At 42.5% G+C, this 22,367-nt stretch overlaps 1 protein-coding gene across 1 annotated transcript in view; it reads left to right on the forward strand.

Annotated features, from left to right (window-relative positions):
• Nucleotides 1-794: 794 nt before the first annotated feature.
• FAM124A (family with sequence similarity 124 member A) overlaps nt 795-22,367 on the forward strand; it is a 43,259-nt gene continuing 21,686 nt past the window's right edge. Inside the window, exons 1-2 of the mRNA XM_074156611.1 lie at nt 795-853; nt 12,064-12,095. Coding sequence (XP_074012712.1) covers nt 795-853; nt 12,064-12,095 — 91 coding nt within the window. The remainder of the gene's footprint in view (nt 854-12,063; nt 12,096-22,367) is intronic.

A 22,367-nucleotide genomic window follows, 5' to 3' on the forward strand; every position in this document is an offset into this window, starting at 1 on the left:
TACAGGAGCTTATCCACAACTTCTCACTGCACTCCCACGTTACTGAATTCGACTGCCCCACTACCGGTAGGCTTTCCTACATCAGCATTTCTTCATAGGCAGCATTCCAAATGCTCCTTTTGCATCTCATCTTTTTTTTTTTTTTTTTTGTCATTCTTTCAGAAGTTTTCATGGGGTTGGAAAACCACCCGCTGCCCGCTTCTGCGTGTAATTTCAAAAGGATTATATTTGATGTAATAAGCAAGTGCCAGGCAGCACTAAGGGAGACTGGAGAAAGCTCCACTCAGTGCAAGACTTCAAACAGAAGGCTGTGAGAGCGGATACTCCAAAAACAGCTGGGTAGTGAGGATGTCCATCCAACGGGCTCTCTTAACTTTCCCTGGATACGGGGTGCCTAAACCTCCCAGCCCTTCTTCCACCTGGAAAAACAAAAGCGACACAATGAAGGTGCCGAAGTAGTTTCTAAAATACGAGCATCTAAACACGGTGGTCGGTCCACAACCGTGGATGAAGGGTTTTCTCCGCCGGACGCAGGCGCTCCCCCTTCCCCTCCGACCGGGCTCCCCAGCGGCGGGAGAGGGGAAGGGGGGGCTCGGCGCCCGCCACGGGCGGGGAAGGGGGGAGGCCGGGCCGGAGGAGCGGCTCCGACCCCCGGGCAGGCGGGCCGGGGCGGGCCGGGCTGCGGCAGCCGCTGCCTCCCGCAGACGGCGGAGCGGCGGCGGCGGAGGCGGGTGGCGGGCAGCCGCCGCTCCCCCGCGGGAGGGCGGGCGTGGAGCCCCGCCACTGCCGCCGCCATGGAGAAGCAGCCCGGCGGCGAGGACGACTGCGTGGACTCGGGAGCCGAGACGGGCGGGTGAGTGGCTGGGGGCGGAGGGGTGTCTTACCTTCCCTACCTTCCCCCCCCCGACCCCGGGCCGGGCTGTGGCGGCGAAGCGGCGGGGAGCTCCCTGCCGGTCCGGAGCTGCCGCCCGCCCGGTGGCTGCACTTGTTGCCGGTGGCCGCGTCCCGGCAGTGGCGGGGCTGGGGCTGGGACCGCGGGTGCTGTTGAGTGTCCTGGGTTGAGCCTCCCTCCGACGGACGGGACCGCATCCCGCGCCCGGGGATGTCCTGAGTGATCCCCTGGGGAGATGGGGAGCGCTCCTGCCCCGGCGCATCGCCGTGCTCGAAAAGCCCCGGGGAATCTGCCTTCTCCTTCGGTTGAGTAGAGGAAAGTTCCTCCAAAAGGAGGCTGAGGGGAGACCTTATCGCTCTCTACAACTACCTGAAAGGAGGGTGTAGCGAGGTGGGGGTCGGTCTCTTCTCCCAAGTAACAAGCGATAGGACAAGAGTAAATGGCCTCAAGTTGCACCAGGGAAAGTTTAGCTTGGATATTAGGAAAAATTTCTACACTGAGAGCGTTATCAGGCATTGGAACAGGCCCAGGGAAGTAATGGAATCACCATCCCTGGAGGTATTTAAAAGATGGGTAGACGTAGTGCTTAGGGACGTGGTTTAGTGATGGGTTTTGTCAGTGACAGGTTGATGGTTAGACTCAATGATCTGGAAGGTCCCTTCCAGCCTAGACAATTCTATGATTCTGTCATCCTCCTTCTACACACGGGGAGGAAGACACTAAGAGATCGTGGCCATGGGCTTTAAGTTTGAGCTCCAAAGCATGTTGTGCTGCCTCAGCGATGGGGCCCAGTGGTATGGTTTATGGGCTCTAGACACATTGGTCAGGGATTGGTGCCTCGCCATCCCAGGGTAACTTGTATCGGAAGTGTGCACAGCTGTCTGTGCTGTCCTTGTGGCAGTGACACCTGGACAACAGGCAGACAGAGCTGACTCTTTAGAAGGACCATCAGAGAGCCACAGCAGGTTAGATTTGTAGGCGCCCTGAAATTGGTGCTCGCTGTACTGACCTATGAAGTGCTGCAAACTTTGCTGGTGGTTGTCCAGCGTGTAATTGTCATATAAGAGTCAAGAATGACTTTTTTTTTTTTCTGACTTCATGACCCTGCTGCCGGAGGTGTGCAATGTTTCTTAGTTGGATGACTTCTAAGATCATGGGGCTGCAAGGATGATCCATAGGATCCCCCATTCAGCTTCCACCTTCAGCCCATCTTTGTGGAAGAGACAGGGAAGCGCTTACTAGCCTGTCCTACGTGCTGCTGCCATGTCATCTTGTTGGTGAGCCTTTGCTCCTTCTCTGGCTCCAGAAGGACAAAAGGAGGTTGCCCACTCATGTTAATTCTGCTTTCCCCTAGGTCTTCATTCTCCTCTCTCTATGCTTTCCCAACTGTATTTCTCCCAACTCCTTGTCTGGTGTATCTGCTTTGGTTTCTAGTCTGACTGTTACATGGGCACGGGTCAGACAGCATTCCTGTTCATTCTTTGACTCTTTCCCTTCTTCCTGCCGTAACAGCACATGCTGAGGTTCAGGGAAAAAGACAGTACCCTAATCTCAGACTGATACTGGTGAATAATAGCGCCTACCATTGCATCAGGGCACCACGCTGATGTACACGACCAAGAGCATAACAAAACCATAAAGACAGTTCTTTTTTGCAAAGTAGTGTCAGGTGCACAGCACCAAAACTGACATAACAATATTGCAAATTTAAAAAAAAAAAAAAGGGAATGGAATATGGCAATCTTTTTCATACATCCAGTTATTAATTAATTTTTTTTTTTTTTCATTTGTTCTGTGGTCTAGAAAGTTAAGGTCTTTTTCCATCATTAAATAGTTGTAGTATTGTAGTCACATCTAAGGGGGAAAGTTTTTAAATCTTTTATGTGACATGAGCTTAAAGAAAAAAATCCAGGCCTCTTTCCAGATAGTGGGATAACAGTGTTTTAGTTCATTTTTGGGGAATGTGGGTAAAAGGAAGAAAAAACAGCCAGTGAAATTTATGGCTGGTTCAAAGCTCAAAAATCCTTGGTGGGTCAAGTCACTCTTAATTTGATGTGTTTATCAGGTGTAGAAAAACCTGGGTTTCCTTGGGAGGGGCACTTGGAAGGATTTGACCCAGCTGGTGACATTAGCCTTTAGACCTCGGTGACCAGCATGACAAGCTGCTTGTGTCTGCTGCTAAAGAGGTGCTAACACTGATGATTTTATGAAGCATCCCTGTCCCAGGCTTGACACTGGAAGGTGTAGGTCTGTCTGAGGAATTTGAACAATGACATATGGCAATTAATAACTGCAGCGCTTTGCACTGAAGTTTATTTTGAAAAGCAGTGGGTCTCTGCATTTCAGTTATTATTTTTAGTTCTGTTTAGCAGCTATTTTAGTCTCATAAACACGTTGCGTATGTCTCTTTCACAATGTTTATGTCTCAGCTTTCTCACCAAACCAACTGTTCGCAGCACTTGCTTTTCCTTCTTCCCAGAAGATTTGCTTTTTGCTTTGTCTCAGTCCCATCATAGCTATTGCTAAATTGAGCTGGTTTTGTTTTTCTCCAATTACTCAACAGTTAAAAAAAATAAATTAATTAACTCTTATGAAGTTCAGCTGTCATCTTCTGAAAGTACAAGGAGAGACAACTGTCAGAGTAATTCAGTAACAGTTTTACATCAAGTGGTCCCTTTCTGTCACTCAGGGAACAATAGTGGATAGTGACTGTAGTAAATCCAGGCGCTGCAAGCCCTTGTCATCTCGATGATCGTATGTAACGATGTGTGAGTTCTCATAGAGAGCCTTAAGCTGAAGCTGCTTATCGCAGCTCACCAATGGAATACATCAAGTACTCTACAGGGCATCTGTTTCTTAAGGTTTTGCTGTGGCTTCCAGCTACAAGAGCAGGTAAAACTCTGTGCTGCACGGGCAAGACACTTTGAAGCCTTCATTTTCCTAATCTGTTGGAAAATACCTTCCCCGTATTGCGTTTGCCTGGGCAAATGGGGTTGGCAAAGACGCCGCTGAACAAAAATAGTGTATTTTGAGTTCCTGAATCCAATAAGAATGGATTGAGCTGGTAGTGTCAAGTACCTAAATAAAGGGAGTAGAACATATAAGCCAATTAGTTTATATTAATGAGAGTTGAAAGAGTTTGACCATCCTTGGTCTTAGAGATTTTGCCTGTACAAATTATGTCTTCTCAGGAAATGTGTTTTTAAGCTTTTTAGTACAAAAACGTTATTTTATCTTCTATTGAAAAGTTTTAGCCCAGAAGTATGTGAGACAGAGAGCTTCCTATGGTAATAATTTTAGTAGTGGGTTTGTACTATAAAATATGACATTTTAGTAAGAAAAAAAAATGGTTTTTCTTTGGTCTGATTAGAAAGCAAACAGAGGGAAAAGCAAGTGGAAGAAATTGAGAGGAGGAGAAATATGTATGTTTAAAGAACTGTGGATAAATTGTAAAGAAAAACAAAAAAGCTAGAAAAATTAATACTAAGATATCTAAAATGAGTTGTAGAAATATTCATTTTCAAATTTTCTTTTCCAAGCCACGCAGATGCCATTATTTCACTATCCTTACTATGAAGAGCAGAGCAAAGTTTTTGGGGGCTGAAACTCCCAAGATGACAAAGTAAACAATTTTAGAAGTTGTTAGGCATGTAATTTTGAAGCAACAAGACAGATTCTTGCTACCACTGATGTCAAGGGCAAAGCATCAGCTGAACTCATTGTACTCAGGACTGATACGCCGAGTGATGCATGGTGAATGTGGAAAACAGGTAGTTTCTCAGACCTAAAGTCTTAAACTTTTAATTCCTAAACTTTTATTCGATCCCATTAGCTGTGTTCAGGAACTACTTCTGTAGGAATGCTTCCTATTTATCAAGTGTATGTGCCTTAACTGAGTGTAACACTTCAGTGAGACAGCTGGCGTTAATGAAGATTTCAATACATGTGACGATTCACTGCAGAACTTCATTTGTTCCCTTAGACAGCTGTGAAAGTCCATGTCTTAAAGGGTTCACACTTTAATCATTAGCTCACTAATAGTATTAAAGTTTGCCTAAACCCTTAGTTTTCTTCTCACTTGGAAGTCATTTAAAGTTTTGAGGAATTGTAACTTTTAACTTAAATTATTTGAATTTGCAACTTCACCACTTGTATTTCAAATAATTTATTTATTTTTTTTGAGAAAGTGGGGAGACATTATTGAAGTACAAGGTCGGGGTTTTTTCCTGTATAATAAGTTAAAAACCTAAATATTTATGATGCAAACTGAATTAATTAGTAGTTAATTGCTGAGTATTTGGTGAATTTTAGGAAGAAGTAAAACTATACTGTCTCTTTGGTAACAGACAACTGCCAAGGAACAGTTCAATGATATATAGAGAAACCTATTGCAAAACAGATAAACAAAAGATGCTTGAAGCTTAGGGCACTGTACCATACAGCAGCTATTTGTAATGTCTTTTTAGCAAAATCCATTACTGTTTGGCTGCATTTATTATCAGGGGGGGTTGATCCCTCCTTTTAATTTTCTCCTGTGATTCTGTCCCTCAAATTAATTTTGCAGTGATCATGTTATTTTTTTTTGACTGTGCTATACTTGTTTGTTGGTTTTCCTTGTGGCATTCACCAAATCACAAATTAGTTGAGCTGCTGTTAACTTATCTGTTAAGGACATAAAATTCTTTCTTTGTTTGTTGCAGTTCTGTAAAACGTGAAACTCTAAAGCAGAAAATACAATTGCTAATAGGAGACATGACAGCCTATAAAAAAGAGGGTGTACCCCGCTTAATGGAAAAAGTAGTAAGAAAATTGTAATTCATGCGTATCCTCAGTCAGAATGGGTTGCTTAAATTATCAAATGAATAGTTGAACGGTTTATTGGGGTGAAAGGTTGTTTTCATGTCACATCACGTGTTTCTAGCTTAAGGGGATTCAACATCTATGACTTTGTCATCTGTGTGGTAGTCCTTCAATGTGACATGTCAGTGTCTTGTCACATATTTCATCCATCTATGAGAAACTCTCAGGAATCGAAATCACTGCCGCTGAAACCTATTTTAAGGCCTGTTTTTACCTTGGGGTTTGGGGTTTTTTGCTGAGACTTTCACTTCCTATATATCCGTCAACCCAGATGTGCCAAGGTAGACTACTTGTCTCTGGTTTGACATTCAAATAATGCTATTTGTCACAAATCGGGGTTGAGGTACCATTTCTAACCAGATTTAATCGGTGGAGTGAAGCTGTTTGGTGGAACCTCGGGGCAGGCAGACCTGCTGGCACGTAGCACTGGGGCCGGACACTGAAAGTGAGGTGGAAACTGACTTTAAATCACATTCTGGTGGCCAGGAGGTCTGTGCTGACACCTGTGATGGTTAGGTCCCAGCAGGCAGTGAGGTTCACCTCCAGCTAACTGTAGCTGTGAGAAGGTTAGGCATTTGGTATAAATAGGCTGCTTCTGTTAGTTCAGAGTGACAGGACCCTGGGAAGGTAACGTACCCACTGGCTTTGGAAGCGCAGGTACGTGCCACCTGAGTCCTGATGCATCCCTCTGGGGAGTGCTCTGCGAATGAGTGGTGAGCAGGGTGCACAGGCACAGTGTGGTCCTACCCCATCAGATGCTTTTTGAAAGATTGCAAACAATGCTTCGTCCTTATACAATGATGACGATGTCTCTCACGTGGGGCCTCAAGCAGTGTTGTTGATAATAAGCTCCTGAGTGTGGTAGATAGAGCTGAGGGATGGGAATCCGTCATCTGACTTCGTCTCTTGACTAGAAATCCAGAGCAAGGTGTTTTAAGACAAGATGCTCTGAGTTATTCCATTGCAGTTGTCTTGATTACAGAAGTAGAAGTACGGTGAAGGCAATGGATTTGCGTTGGACCGACACTAGCGAAGCAGATTGTAATCTGACCCACGGGAATTTGGTGAGAAGAAACCCAAGACAGAGCTACAAAGCTAAATGTTCTGACTCACACATTGTGCTCTAACTGCTATAAAATCCTCCTGTGTTCCCCCTGGAGCACTTTCTGGGGGAGAAAAGGCAAAGAAGCTGTTAAATACAGCTCTTACTGTGAAACAGTGAAATCTGAAACAACGCTAGGTTGAAAAGGCAGGGGAAATGTGAATCCAGCAGGTGCCCTTCCATCAGTCCTGGGCAAGCAAAGGATGCAGACAGCAGATAAGCTAGTAAACTTTCCACAATTTCATTTTTTTGGGGGGGAGGAATTAAGGGGTCCTGGCAATGGAGACCTTGGGCATATTGTGATATAGTATTGTGTTAGAATAACTTGAGAAATGTGTGTTTGTTTTACACAGCAGACTGCCTTGTGGAGATGCTGCCTGACTCGAAACCCTAGTTAGAGCCGTGCCAGTCTATTAAACAGCGTGTGGGGATGTCCCTGAGCACTGGGACAGAGTGGTCCGTATTGCTGAATACTTAAAATGGTTGACGGCATCAGTTTGGATGGGGCCATCGAGCTCTCTCCCATGTGGTTCTTGGGTGTGTTTTACCGTGGGCCAGGGACTTGTTTTACCACATTGCCATGCCCCAGGGACCATTCCCGACAGACCACTTGCCAGTCTGTTTTGGAAGGCAGGAGGTTTTAATGGCACAGGTGCAGACTGTTCTATGGCAGTTGGCCTCGGTCCCAGGTGGTTCTCTTGAGCACGTTTGTTTATTAGCGTAGATGTCACCACCGTAGCTATGTTAACTTGATGCTGTGCCGTGGCTGATCGGCACACCGGAGCAACCCAAGCACAGCGTGACGCTGGTGTAGCTACGTTGCTTGTGTGATTCAGAGATGTACGTTGGTTGTGCTTCTTACCTAAAGAAACAGGTTTAGAGTGGTTTTATATACCATACTGAGAAACTTCAAGTTGTGCTAGCAGCTCCTTACTGGTGTTCAGTGGGCTGTTTCCCTTTCTTGGGTATTTTGAGGCTCTGTATTACTAATCAGCGATGAGTAGTGCATGCTGGTCTTGGAGCATTGCTCAGGATTGTTTGTGCTCATGATGGTCTTATGCTCTCCAATAACATACTGTCCAGTTCCTTCAACAGCGCTAATGGGAATCGAGGTCCCACATTTATCTCAAGCTTCTACATTCCTGTTTTAATGTTTCTTGACATGTTCACAGCTCCTCTTTGCTGGTGGGCTAACCGTTAAGCACAAATTCTTTGCAGACTGATATGTCTTTTGACTGAGCGATGAGCCCTCCTTTTCAGTACCTCCCACTGCTTCAATACCCTTTTTGATCATTTTTTTCCTCATTATGTGCCTATAAAGGGAACAGTCCTCCATTTGTTCAGTTTTGTCCTGAATGTCTCTTTCCTTTTATCTATAATGTAATATCTATCAGAAGAAATAGCTTGCTGCAAGACCATGTAATTGGCCTGGAACCTCTGAGCCCCAGTATGGCCCCAGCCTGTCACCATTAAAGCCCGTGAGCGCTTTACTCTTGAGTTATCCTAATGGGAAAATCCTCTTCCAAGGGATCTGATAGAAGCTGATACTCAGAATGTTTAAAACGGATGGAAATAATGGCAAGGAACAAAGTTGCTTGATGTCCAGAGAGTCTACGTGACCCAGGAGATGTTTGTTTCAGTACTTAATTTTTCTAATGCGTTAGACGAAGGGAATGTTTGTTGTGTACAGTAGTTTAAAAAGCTTAAAAGACTTATGGAAACTTCAGAATTTAGTATCCTAAATAGCTGATGCTAAGGGGAAAAAAAATGTATTTTGCAAGCCACTTACCAGCGCATGTCATGAATCTGAATGGTTCATGCTAATGTTTTGAAAATATTAAGGTTTTTACTAACACCGTTGTTTCTGTTCTTAAGGAATAGATTCAGGACAAAGAAATTCTAAGAAAGGAAGGAGTCAGAGGGAAGACAAAAGGTGATTCAGGTTGGCCCTGAGAGCAAACAGAGAAGCTCGTACTCATCCCATTTGATTTTAGACATGTAGCTGAGGGTCCTACATTAGGAATGTGGTTTCTGTAGGCTTCATCTCTAAACAACAGCAAGGAAGAGACATGCTTCAGACATTTATTGGCAATAGAAGGAGGGACCTTAGGGAGGGTACAGTCCTCATTTTGGTATCTGAGGTTGACATAAGCCTTTGAGCTTAATTACCCTTTTTTTTTTTTTTTTAAATTCTGTGTATGTCAGTTATGCAACAAACATGAATTAAATATTAGCTTGAACCATATTAGAATTACAAAAAACCCCCAATACAATTCTAAAGCCTATTAAAATGTGTCTGTGCAATTAGTCTCCAAGCACACTGTTCTCTCCTCCTTTCTCACTCCCCATCTTTTTATTTTTCCTCTTGTCTCATTTTTCATGTCCTGCCTGTACGTAGGCTGCCACTTCCTCGGTTCAGGACTCATTAATTCTCCATGTCCTATAGTGTGCCTGCAGCACTTTGGGGTAATAAAATAACAGTGTGAAGTAATAGCAAGCTGCTTCTGCTTGCAGTAAGCAAAAGGCAAAATGTTGTCTCGCCTCTATCTGAAGTACAAGCGGTGCAGACTCATATTGAATTAGCCGCCAACTGCTGAACGCAGATAGATTGAAGGACAGCCCCGGGCTGTTTTCAAACAGAAGCGCAGGCTAAATGAAGCCTTGCTTGGGATGCTTGGAGGCAGCTGGATGTATATTGCTTGCCTCTGGGCTTGTGAAGAGCGACACGTTACGCAGTTTTCACACCCTTCCAAATATACGTGGTGCCAAAAAATGGTAACCGACGTGACTTGCTGCTGAAAATACCGTGCAGCTTTGTGGCCCGCACAGCACTACTCAGCCAGACCCTGGTCTCGCTTCCCCTGGGTCCCTGCCCAAGTGACCGGTGGTGTGTACGTGGCCCAGCAAGTAGGAAGGAGGTCTCCTCCTCTGTTCATGCCATTGCTGCCTCTGCCTTTCCCAGGTACACAGGGGTCCTGGGGGAGGCTGGTTGGGGGACAGCATTTCATTCATGGAGGAGGCAGCATGCAGCAGGTACCTATCGGGTGGTGTCGTGAGAGGGGCTGCTAATGACTTAATCTGGTGGTGTCTGCCATGTGTGACAAAGATGTTTCCTTGCTCCCTGGCATTACGGAAGTGGCTGGGGGTGCAGGGTTTAGTAAAAGATAGAGAGAGCAAGAAACTGCTGCAAGCCCCCATCAGCAACTCTCTCCCCAGCATTGCACAGAGCTTATTCAAAAGCTACGATAACCTCATGGTGCTCGATGACATTGGTGGATTTTTTTTCATGAGTATTGTGAGAAATTCAGATTGTGTCACCTTTCCCTTTGTCACCTACGCCAGCAGTCTTAGCATCTGATCTGCAGAATGCTGAGTGCTGATCATGGGGCTCTGAAATATGGGGATGACTGTAATTGCTTTGTTTTTTTTCTGCAGAGGTATGTCCATATTACAATTGAAAGTGGCCACTATAGTTATGTGGGGCTGATGTCCTTTATTCCCTTGTATGCCTGAGACCCTAGAGTATGAAGGTGTCCTTACCGTACCTTAGATGGTATCTATTTCCAGACAAATATCTTAGGAGTCAAGGCTCACATGTTTTTTTAATTCAAAGCAATATTACAAACTTGTTGCAATTATTTATATGAAACAAGCATTTAGGTTTGGATCCAAGAACTGTGTTAGGGCTCCCCGAACAGTTTGCCCGTTATGTTCAGGGCACTGCAGGGCATACATGGGAGACGTTAATTGTGCCAGAGAGCTCTGATGAGTGGGGTCTGGTCTTGGGACCCAGCGAGTGGGAGACTGGAGGCTGTGTAGCTATGAACTCCAAACCCAAACACTCAGAAGTCATAGGTAAGGCCTCAGAAGTGGAAATGATTTATTTTATTTTATTTTTAATATTCGGTGATGGCATATTTGTTTTACCTTAGTATTTCTGAATCTTTAGGACATAAATGGATCATGATTATGAATTTTAACCAGCCCAGAATGGGGTTTTCAGGAGTTTGGGGTTATATGCAGCTGCAAAATTAATTGTACTGTTGCTGAAAATATTTAACTGCTCTGGCGTTCTCACGGGTGATCCAGTGCCATGGTCTAACCATAGCAGGCAGCTGGGACCACTCGTGCAGTTTTCCCTGTTCCCCCCTAGAAGGGCAGAGAGAAGAGGGAGAAAAGGAAGAGAAGGGAAAGGGGAAAAAACAAACTCATGGGTTGAGATAAGTTTAATAGAACAATATCAGAAAAGGAAAAGATCAGTAATAACAATAAGAAGTCATCTCACCACCTCGTAAATTGGTGAATTGTACCTTCCTGAGCAGTGATTGCTGATTCCCGCCCCCCGGGCAACCCCCATTTAATATACTGAGCATGACGTCTATTGTATGGAATATTCCATTGGCCAGCTTGTTCTGTCTATGCTCCTTCACAGCTTCTATGGGAAGCTGAAAAAAGTTCTCGAATACTATAAATATCACCTAGGAACAACTAAAACTAAAATAAAACTAAAAAAAAAATATAAATGCATTATTGACATTCCTTTCATACCAAATCTGAAACTTTAGCAGCCACTAGAAAGAAAATTAACTCTATCCCAGCTGACACCAGGACATCTAGTATGCACTGAAGTAGAATCAGTGGGTCTATGGTTTTACTGAGAGATGTCTTGAAGAGGAAAAGGGTTTCCTAAAGCAAAAAGCTTTGACATCTAAATATTTATATTTTGGTACTCATTTTGTGTCTTTCCTGCTAGTTGTGACCAAAGAACAATAAAAATTCAGCTCTTCGAATAGAGTTCTTAAAAAAAGAAAAAAAAAATCTGCAAAGCCGCATTTAGAGACCATAAGGTGAGGAAGATGAGAGTCAAAATCTAGTAGACTTCTGCTCCTAGCCTGTGTTTGAAGCAGCCTGTTTTTTCCTTATAGAGTCTCCTGGGCTTTAATTTTTTTTGCCTAAAGTTAGGTAGCATAAATAGCCCCTAGATAAAACCCTAGTTGCTTTACTCACTCTACGTAGGTGCTTTCAAAATTCATGTGAGATGCCAGTTTTTCTGATGCCATGTTCATAACCTGTTCCAGTTATTATCTTAGCACAAAAATTATGCTAAATGGGCATTAAACTATCTTAATATGCAATGTGAGTTAGATTTGGTGCGTTTTTCATTCTCTCTTAGATCGAATGTGGTCTAACTAAAATTTTTGTCTTGCAGGTCTGAGTACAGCCGTATGTCCTCTACTAGCAGTGAGTATAACTTTGAGATTTTTTTTTTTTTAATTAATTCTCATATTTTATTTTTTCTGGTCACTAGTATTTATTAACATCAACCTAGCGTTATGATGGGGTTAACTTTGACACAGTAAAACACCCATTCCTTTTCTTCTTGGATCTATATCTAGAAAGAGTATAGAAAATTAAACTGATTGGATATTTATGACAAAAATATAAACCTTGTGTAAAGTCATAAATATTGGAGCTCACAAGAATGCAAGGCAAAATGAGAAGAAAAATCTGTAGACACGATGTGGCCGCTGTGAATGGGTCCTTGGCCAAATGAGTTTGCAGTGATGAATGCCGTTAGAGCTGGGGAATGCAGGAATAATTGAATGCTTATTGTAAGCTGATGCCAAGGAAGCACTTGAGAGCAAATTCTGTGAAGCGTTTCTTTGATTTCAGAGATGATAGAGGCTCTAGTAAGTGTCACAGTCTTTCAAGATGTTTACAACAGCCAGTTGAATTTCAGGTTATCCAGCTGATAGAAGATGAATCTCAGTGTCTGGCTTATTTTTTCTTTCTTTTTCATCAATGCAAAATGGCTTTTTTTTTTTTTTTTTTTAACGAACAAGGAGAGCTTTTTCGGTCCTCTCTCTACCCACTCCAACCGTTTTCTTAGTTGTAGGACATACTGTATCCACAGCACTTTGAAATGCAATAATGCCTATTCATGCACAGCTACTAGTATCTCTCCCTAGTCAAAGTGCAAGGTGATGCCTGTCTCCCTGATTCACACCTAGACGTGGGCTTTATTTGTGCCAAGCGAGCAGATCAAAAATTCACAGATGACTAATTGTGTTTTATAATCTGGGTCTTTACACGCCGTGAAAATCAGAGGGGAAGAAAGCTGTCAGTTTTTTTCTCATTCACACATTCTGGCTGAAGCGTGGAGAGGGTTATTTTCCATCTCCCATGGTCTTTAGCGGAGTGCTTTTATTGATTTCAACAAGAGCTGGATCAGACGGTGTTTGTAATGTCTGGCTCCTGAGCTGATGTGACTAGCAGGGAGCTCGCTGTCTTTCCTCCATCTGCTCAGTGTGTGTGGATGTATCTGAGAAAGAGAGAATTCAGTACCGCTTTTTCCTAAATTCAGTTGTTTCAATAGATTTCTGGTTTCCCACTGTCGGGCATGATTCTTGAAATGGTTGGGAGGCAAAATCCAGGCAATCAACTTTTCTGTGATAGTAAAAGCATATTGGATTTGACTGGTTGCACCAGACGTGTGCCCCACCACCCCCTCAGCTCACCGTTTTGGGTGATGGCTTGGGGAATAAGCTGCCAGCTTCCACCACTTTTTGGGTGGTGACAGATGATTATTTGCCTAGTAGAAGTGTTTATTTGGCAAATAAGTTCAGAAGACAAGGTGTAAGTAAAGTATTTCCCATCTAAAAATTTGGGGTTGATACCTTAACAACTTTGCGTGACTGCGGCACGTCTTACAAATAAAGGTAACAACTTACATCTTTGTTTTTATTAAATGAGCTGTTTGTAAGGGTCATTTTTGGTTGTGTGACAGCTCCAGTGTGTCATGCTAACTGCGGTCACCTCAGTGTCTTTCTGGCCACAGCTTCCCAGAATATGTGGGGATTACAGTTGTGTTTCAACACCAGTAATTTGTCAGTACAAGGAGGTATTATCATTCCAGCAAAGACACAGAAGCTCAGGAAACAGGACAGTCTCCTCCTTTCTCTTTTCTGCTTCCAAGGCAAATTACATTGATAGAGCTTCACAAGTAGCAGTATTTAACTTTGCATTTTGTGGGGTTTGTGTGGTCATTTGGTCAGACAGTGCAAGACTAACAGAAAAAGCTACATAAAAGGATTTTGGTAAAATAGAAATGCTTTCATGTCAGAGGCTGGCGGTCAGGAGGTACATAATACATTTGAAGAAAAGATTCTTAGCGAAGAGATACTAGGAAAAATAGGTGATTTGGCCATTTTCATTTCTTTGGTGAAAAGCTTCAGCAATTGGTATCGTTCATAGTACACAAAGCAGTCTAATCAATGACGCTGTTAGGCCCTAACATAACACAAAGTAAGCTGTTGTAAATTAAAAAGCAAAGAATCTCCATTACCTACAGCCGCTTTGCCTGAAGCTCCTGTTCTAATGAGGTGGAGTTTGTCTAAACCAGAGGGATTACGGGCTAATTTGGTTTCATGGGGGTCTTAGTCAGTGGTACCAATGAGGCTCTGATTTCAGTGTTTAATAAATCAATGATCTTCTGAATTTCTGGATGAACTCCACTGGGCAGTGGTTTTCCACAGACATGCCAAGAAAAGGATAAGAAAGATTTAGCAGGTGAATTAATTACAGGTGCCTATATCACTTGCTGCGATGACAGCAGCTGAACAAACTGCAGGACTTTGCACCAAGGCAAAAGTATACAGGAACCCTAGACCCCCCCCAAGCCAGAAGTCAAATCTCATCGGCTGCTATATGGCAATGCAAGGATCATTCTGTACATGCATTATTTCTAGTACTTTTTTCCCCTAAGCATATGGCAGCACTTAGCATGGGCGATGTACTATTTCAGCAGTTGAAAGCCCTGCCTGGTGGGTTGGCTGGACCTTGGGTCTTATGCAGCATCTCAAGTCTTTTCTTCTTTGCCCTCATGTCCTGGCTTCGGGTAACCCAAAAATGTTTTTTACTGGCAGCATTGTAACATTTGTGGGTTTGTACAGCAAGTGCTTTGGGAAAGAGTACAAACGTTTGCCGAGTGTGTTTATTTCTGCAAGAAAATACAGCAGTTATCTGCCGTGCGGGCTCTGGCTGTTGTCAGGGTGATTGTGTGCCACTTTGCCTTTTCGTATTGAGCAGAGTAAATAGGCCACGCAAAGCTGTCTGCTTGATGCTGGGGTTTGAGATATTACAGCTTTGAAAGGTTCAGCAGTGTAATTTCAGGGAAGAGAAGTGCTAAATTAATGTTGACATTTTTTTTCCTCTGAATTCTGGTGTGTGTAGCCACTTTTCCCTTTGTCCTTTAGCAGGAGGTGTGCGTTGTCTTATTAGGATGTTTTGCCCATTGGTGTGCTCTTCATTAATCTAGAAAATGTATTAAACTTCTTTTTGTTCATATTTTCAATTACGTTTTCAATTACAGTTTTCAGTTATCATTAGGGATCACTAATCGTATATGAGAGGGAATTGTGCTAGACACTTTACACACACAGAAGAGACCTTTACCCAAAGTACGTAATGCCAAAATATAAACACCATAGGTGGCATATGGATACAGACAGTTGGAATCACAAAGAAATAATTAATTAGTTGTTGGTCAGTACAATAAGCAACAGTCTCTGCACATCAACATTTTAATTATCTTCAAATTGCTTTGAGCTATGTGTTTCAGGGATGATTTTCAATCAGGGAGGAGGAGTTTTGATGGGGGTGCTTGTTTTCTCCTCTGCATAATCTTTCCATTTATGATAATGGCTCTTCAGAAAGACTCAAACCAGAAGTGGGCATTTTGAAACAAGACTTTTGTGATTTGTAACATTTGAAATATTCCATACCTAGTCAGCTCTGGAGCCAATTTAACAATGTTGTCATAGAAATAATTGTGGAAGTGAGTTGTTTTATTTTCCCCTGACATTTTTCAGCTAGGCAATCAGTCCGGAGCTGCCTGGATACACATTTGTAGTGTTCCAGTTAGGTCAGTAAATGAAACGTAGAACTGGCCCTATGGGATGAGATGCAAGTTTGTGGCAGATTTTAGGGCATTTGAGATAGTAAAACCCTGTGATTTTAGCACGCGGTGGTTCATGTTGTGCTTCTCAATGAGGTAAAGGGCTTGTCGCTCACCTGCTTTGCAGTCAGAAAGCTGGTAATTTGCCTTCCCCCGCTCCCCTGCCTTTCCTGCAGCAGCTGGGGAATGATTGAGTCCTTCTGGGCTGTTTTTAGGTTGTTCTTAGTCTTCCCTGGTAAACTTGAGAGCTGGGATATTAAAATTTTATTTCCGTGTTGTGCATACTTCCTAACCCATGGAATTTCACCCACTTTCTGGTTCTAAAAATTAAGCGGAAGACAGTTTCTTTTGGCAGATTTACAAATATGTGAGTTACCAAGCATGTTTCTTTTTTAATAAGATTTACCTTTAAGTTATTTTCTGTTTGGTATTCTGTTCCTATGCCAGTATAAATTCAGATCTTTGGGGATTTGCTCAGTGGTTTGTCAGTGTCATCTGCATCAGCTCCCCTGGGCTGATTTTGGACTCTGATTTTTCTCTACAAGTGGCGAGGGCCCTCTCTTTACGGAGGGCTCCTAAGGGCAACGTTTCTCTTATTCTCGATTCCAGAGGCACGGTGATGTGCTAAGGCTGTATCTTACCTCTGTGCACCAGCTATGTATTGAAATAGGCTGGCCTAATGGTAGATTTTGGATGGCAGATTTTATTTCCTGGGTGGTGTTTTGCTCTTTGTGCTGGATCTGGCCATGGGGAATGGGAAATCACCAGCGTTACAGTACTGGCTGTTTGCAAAAACCCCCTTGAAACCTTGTGTTTGTGTATGCAGCTTGAACTAGTCCAAGATGACATACCCTAATTGACATCCTGTCTTTCAGACTTATACCCAGTCTTTTTAAGACACCTAGCAATTCTCATTTAAGACAATAAGAGCAAGTTAACAGCATGTAGGCAAGTCACAATATTCAAATAAGAAAAAAAAAATGGTTCCCCAAAAGATAGCGCAGTCCTGAATTTGAGGTAAACCTTTGTTTTCCTGAAGCTGCGTTACCTTTTTTTGCTGATTCAGTGCTGCATTTATCTGCTCTCATTTTGAGTAACTCTTGTTTACTTTGAAGCCAGCTGTGAGGTTAGGGAGTTGCAGCACCCAGTGCCAACATTAGAAGTATAAATTACATATTTGTGTGCACTGTCATTCCGAGGACCCATCAAAATCTGCTCCGGTGCAGATGTAGCCCGTCAGGTAGGCTGTGAGGGGTCGGTGTTAGGCCACTTGTCCCATCCATGCTTAGAGCTGGCCAAGGCACAGTTACATGACAGTTTTCACACCACATCCATACCGTGTGTGTGTAACAATATCTCTATTTTGCTCTTCCTGATTTGTCTCTTTTTCTCTCTCCTTTTTTTTTTTTTTTTTTTTCTCCGCCATGGCATCTGCTTCTTGATGTTACCTGACAAGAATCTTCCTCTTCCCCCTCTATTTGAGTTACTAGATTGTAAGCATTGTTGGAAGGAAATGTGAAGAGGAAAATGAGTCCCTGAATAAGAGAGAGTCAGATCCAGCCTGAGCACTAGGTCCTTCATAGAGGAGAGCAAAGTCTGTCTCTCCAGAAATTCTCCCATTTCTAGCTCTTAAGAATTTTTGTTACCAAACACTTGAGAGACTGAGGGATTGCATCTGTCAAAATGGGCCCTAGTGGAGCTTTTGACAAAAACCCAAAAGATGTAGCCTTCCTGGTTGCAAAGGTAACGGGAGCTACAGGAGCGTAAGGATCTCTAGTATTATGAAGATGTATAGGTGCCTCGTAACAATAGCATATGGAGAAATGGCTTCCCATTACTTGTGTATCATTTCAAAATCTGACTTCACTTAACTGTTAAAGGTGATGAAAACCAACCAGGAGCTGGAAGGCGGCTGGGTTTGATTTGGACTTTTAAAAATCTGTCACAAAGCTAAAATTTCATAATACAGTTGCCTGCTTTAAATTAGGTCAGTTCAAACCAGTTCTGACCAAGGTGCTGCTGGACTGGATATCTTCTAAGTATATTTCTCCAAACAATGTAATTTAATAAGTGTAAGGATATAGTTATATTCTTTTACTACAATACAAAGATATACTGAATTGTGTTGTTTCTTATTTCCATAGAGAACTGAGATGCTTTTGCAATGGCTGGCAACGAGCTGCATTAAATACAATTGTAAAAACAATTTACAGTGGGCTTGCCAGTATCATGCTTCATTTCCAGAAGGTGTTATTATAAAAGGAAGACTAATTAAAGTATGAGGAAAAATGGAAGAGGAAATTGGACCCAAATCATGTAGAGCTCTTAGCCTGCAGTATCTGTCAATGTTGCAAATTCAGGTGTTGTATATAGTAGTGAAATCTGAAGTGTCATCTCCTGTGGAAAATATAGTGAGCATCTTCTGCTTATCTTGCCTGGCCTGTGTTATGCTGCTAAAGAGCAATGCTCTTTCCCACTGGGATTGTGTGAAGGAAAATGTCATTGCTACATGACACCTAGCAGTCTTTGGCTATGCAAAACATGTTTATATAGCTGCTTGTCATCAAATTCCACCATGATGAAGGAAAAAATGTTTGTGTACAGGGTAGAAAAATATAATACTGAACCACAGAAAATTGAGGTTGGAAGGAGATTGTCTGGTCCGAACCCTTTGCTGAAAGCACGGGCAGTGAGAGAAGGTTGCTCAGGGCAACGTCCCATCATGTTTTGAATATCCCCACAGCTTCTCTGGGCAACCTCTTCCAGTGAGTGACCACTCTCACAGTAAAAAGTTTTTTCTTATGTTTAAAAAGAATTTCCTGTATTTCAGTTTGAATCATCAGCCCAGAGCGATATGAGCAGACCCTGTTGCTCTCCAGTCCCTAATTTTCCCTGTCAGTTGCACACTTTTTAATCAACTTTTTTCTGTTTTGCTGTGGTATATCACACAGTACCATCCCCCCTCCCAGCCCTACCAGCATCCCAGTCTCATCCATGAGCATCCATAGATGATGCATCCTGATTTTCAGGGGTCCATTACCTATATAAGGAACGGTGTGAAGTTATCCCTGCTGCTGAGCGCCATTGCCCGGAAACCACGCTGGAGATGTTGATATTGAGTTAACATTGTTATTTGCACTTTTACCTTTCAAGAAGTTGAGGTTAGGATGCTGTTCTAGTAGGGAGATAACATCTTGAGGTTGGACTTAACCACACATGGTTATTTAGAAGCATAAGGAGTAGAAAGGAAACATGCCCTTGGAGACATGACTAAAGATGGACAGCTGCCAGAAAGAGAAGATAAAAAAGAAATGAGGCACAGTCATGACTAAGGACATGCACAAATGAAAGTGTAACTGTGCTTGAAATCAAATCTACATTTGCTTTTTGCATGCCAAGTGTGTGGCATTAACCACAAGCTTGCCCTTCCCCTTGTAAAGACTAAAGTTCCTGTTTAAATGTATTTAGCTTGGAGTAACCCATGTAGCTCTGTTCTTGGTTAAAATCAGAGTTTCGCTCTTTGGGATCATTTAGCATACACCAAACTGCGCATCCCATGGTTCAGTTAACTTCCAGCTGGCTTTGAGCTAGCTTGGGATCTCTGTATCGTGGGGGTATAAGTGTACCCTAAACAATTGCTGGACCAGGGCTATCAAAACTCTGGGTTTTTTTGTTTTTTATATTGTCTTCTGACCATGTCCAGTCAGGTGTTTTTTTCCTGTCATTTAGATACAGCAGATAAAAACTGGATTAATTGTTAAAAAGAATAATAATAATTTGTGTATAAATTACAATCTGAATGTTTTTCTAGCTCCTTTTTTAAGCATACCTAGTCATAATCAAAAACACATAAACAAATATTTCATCTTTCTCATTATCAGACATGATTCAGAAGCATAGGAAATCTTTGATAGACACCGACCTATCAAGTGCCATGCAATTCTAGTAAAAATTTACAGGAAAGATCTTAGAGGAAGTTAAATTGGATTATGAGGTGATGTGGATTGGATTTCCCTCTGTGGAAGTGTCACTGCTGCTGTCCCAGAAATCCGTAAGGAGCTAGGCAGCCATTTAGTGGGTCTTTTACCCCGAGTAATGGGTTGCAGGAAAGATCTTGGCATTCCAAGTTCAGCTGGTACAGTGATGAGAATGATCTGGAAATTGTTGAGACGTCTGTCTGAATTGTTAGAGCCCAAAGAGGGAAGGTAAAAAAATAAATCTGTCCCATGGCAGCTCCTGACTCAGAGGCACTGGTTGTGGTAGAACGGGAAAAGTCATCAGACTCACCGAGCCAAATGACAAAACACCTGTGAAGGCTGAAGTTTCTACTAAATGCATATTGTTTTGACAATGGCAACAATTAGTTTCCCCATTTTATGGCTGCAGTACATTATGATGATGTATTTTCATTAATTTGAACTTTAAAAATGAATAAATAAAATCTATTTATCACAGAATCTTCATGGTTGGAAGGGACCTTTGAGATCATCGAGTCCACCACAAAAAACAAAAACAAACAAAAAAACCCCCACCACACCCCACACCCACCCACAAACAGACACAAACCAACAATCTCAGGCACCAGAGCATGCCCTGAAGTGCCATGTCTACACATTTCTTAAATACCTTATGTAAGCTCAGTAAAGAACTTAGACATTTGATGATCAGTGTGTGCCACATTCTGGAGCAGTAGATGTCCAGTGCCTTCCTCATTTTTGTTGGTACCTCATATTTGTTTATTAACAGTTTCAGAAATTAATCTTGTATCTGTAATTTCTAAAAGGTTCATTAAATGTTTTGCCAGGTGACTCCTGGCTGCAACCATATGGGATCAGGATGAAGCACTGATGACAAGCATGCTTTCTATTACTGTTTCCCTTTTCCATCAGCTGGTATGGGGTAGGTCTTTTGAAGTGCACACTGCTGTCGGCTGAAAGGATTATGAGATTCAAAATAGTTTTTCAATACTGTCAAGTCCAAATGGCTCCTTTGCTGTAGTGCTAATATTGTTGATTGTCTACAGAGACACAAACATGGCAGTCCTTGACCACGCTTCAGGGTTCGATCCCATATTTTCTTTAGATGTGTGTTGTGTGTAGACGTTTTGTTGCGGCTTGTGCCTTCTCTCTGGCTGGGTTTCCCTGCCACCTCTTTGTGATACCAGGAAGGTTTGTGCAAAAGCACGAACTGGTCAAAAGAAGAGGTCTGCTTGAAAATTAACATTCTTTTAGCCAGATCAGTTCTCTGACTGCCACCAGAAGGCACAATCCTGATTACTCCTTGTCTGAGGGCTTCTTTTCAGTCTGTTCAGCAAGCTGTTTCAACTTGCACCTAGACCTGACACATGGGAAGCACTGGAAACACTTAGCTGGGAACAGTATGGGGAAGACTGCCAGCACTGAAGTTTTAAATTGTCTTAAGCCCATCATAAAATCACACTCTTAGTTAACTAGAGTACATTGTGTGAGGTATGGAGCTCATTGTTGGACCAAATTTGTCAGCTGCTCAAGTGTACAGCATTTCTTGGTGGGTTTTTTTAAGGCAGTGTTCTTTCTGTCCTTTTATAAAAAACATATTTTTGAGAATCTCAGCTTTACATAGGAGTCAGACTTTAAGAAAATACAATGTTTGCAGTCAAAGGACTTTGAACCGTATGCCGTTGGACACAGTTTGAATGCTGACATGCATTGTACAGCTTTTGATTTACTGTTGATTGCTGATGGGAGTTTTACCAAATTGCTACACGTTGCAGCTCTGTACAGAATCTGATATTAATACTAAAGATCGGTGCCTGGGTTCTTGCCAAGTACAACGATCCATATCTTTCTTTAGGAAAATTTTATGATTGGGAAGGACGTGCATCTTTGCAAAGCTTAACTCTTCTAAAGTGGAAATCTGCAGCCATTTGGAGCACTGCTCTCTCTGTGTTTCAATTTCAGGCCCTCTTCCCTTCCCTAACCCCCTAAAAAGCGAGGCAACTCTTTTTTTTTTTTTTTTTTTAATTCTACATACAATATAAAATAACAAAAAAACAAATTAATGGAATAGTTGAGCATTAATGATTACTGTACCTTCCCTGTATTTCTCCACTGGACTGAATCTAACAGCAATATAGGTACATAAAGTCCCATGCCTTATCCTGATGCCCAGGCCCAGTTTGGTAGCATCACCAAACTCACTGGGGCAAATATTGTGAGCAGCATCTCCCCATTGTGCTTCGGTCCCTCCTCAGGGGTTTCTGATTACTGGTTCTTGTGTATTTCTGAAAGACACAGAGTGACAATTACCAGCTGTTTTCCACAGATCAGGAATACTTTTCAGTGTATCAAAAAAAATTTCCCTTACTGTTTCTCTTAAGAGTATTGGGTCTCCTGTAAGAATTAGTCTCTGTGTGATGAAGCCATTTGTGCCCCCAGATGGGCAAATAAGAGGTAGATTGTGGCTTTTGAGTGAAGACAGCTAAGCTAGTGAACACAGTTTGAAGATGCCAAATCATGTGAATCTGTTTTATGACATGGACACATGTGCAGACTGAGACTCCAAGACAGCTCGCAAGC

Source organism: Numenius arquata, chromosome 1 (assembly GCF_964106895.1).
Source record: "Numenius arquata chromosome 1, bNumArq3.hap1.1, whole genome shotgun sequence".
In the NCBI taxonomy this organism is placed as follows: Eukaryota; Metazoa; Chordata; class Aves; order Charadriiformes; family Scolopacidae; genus Numenius; species Numenius arquata.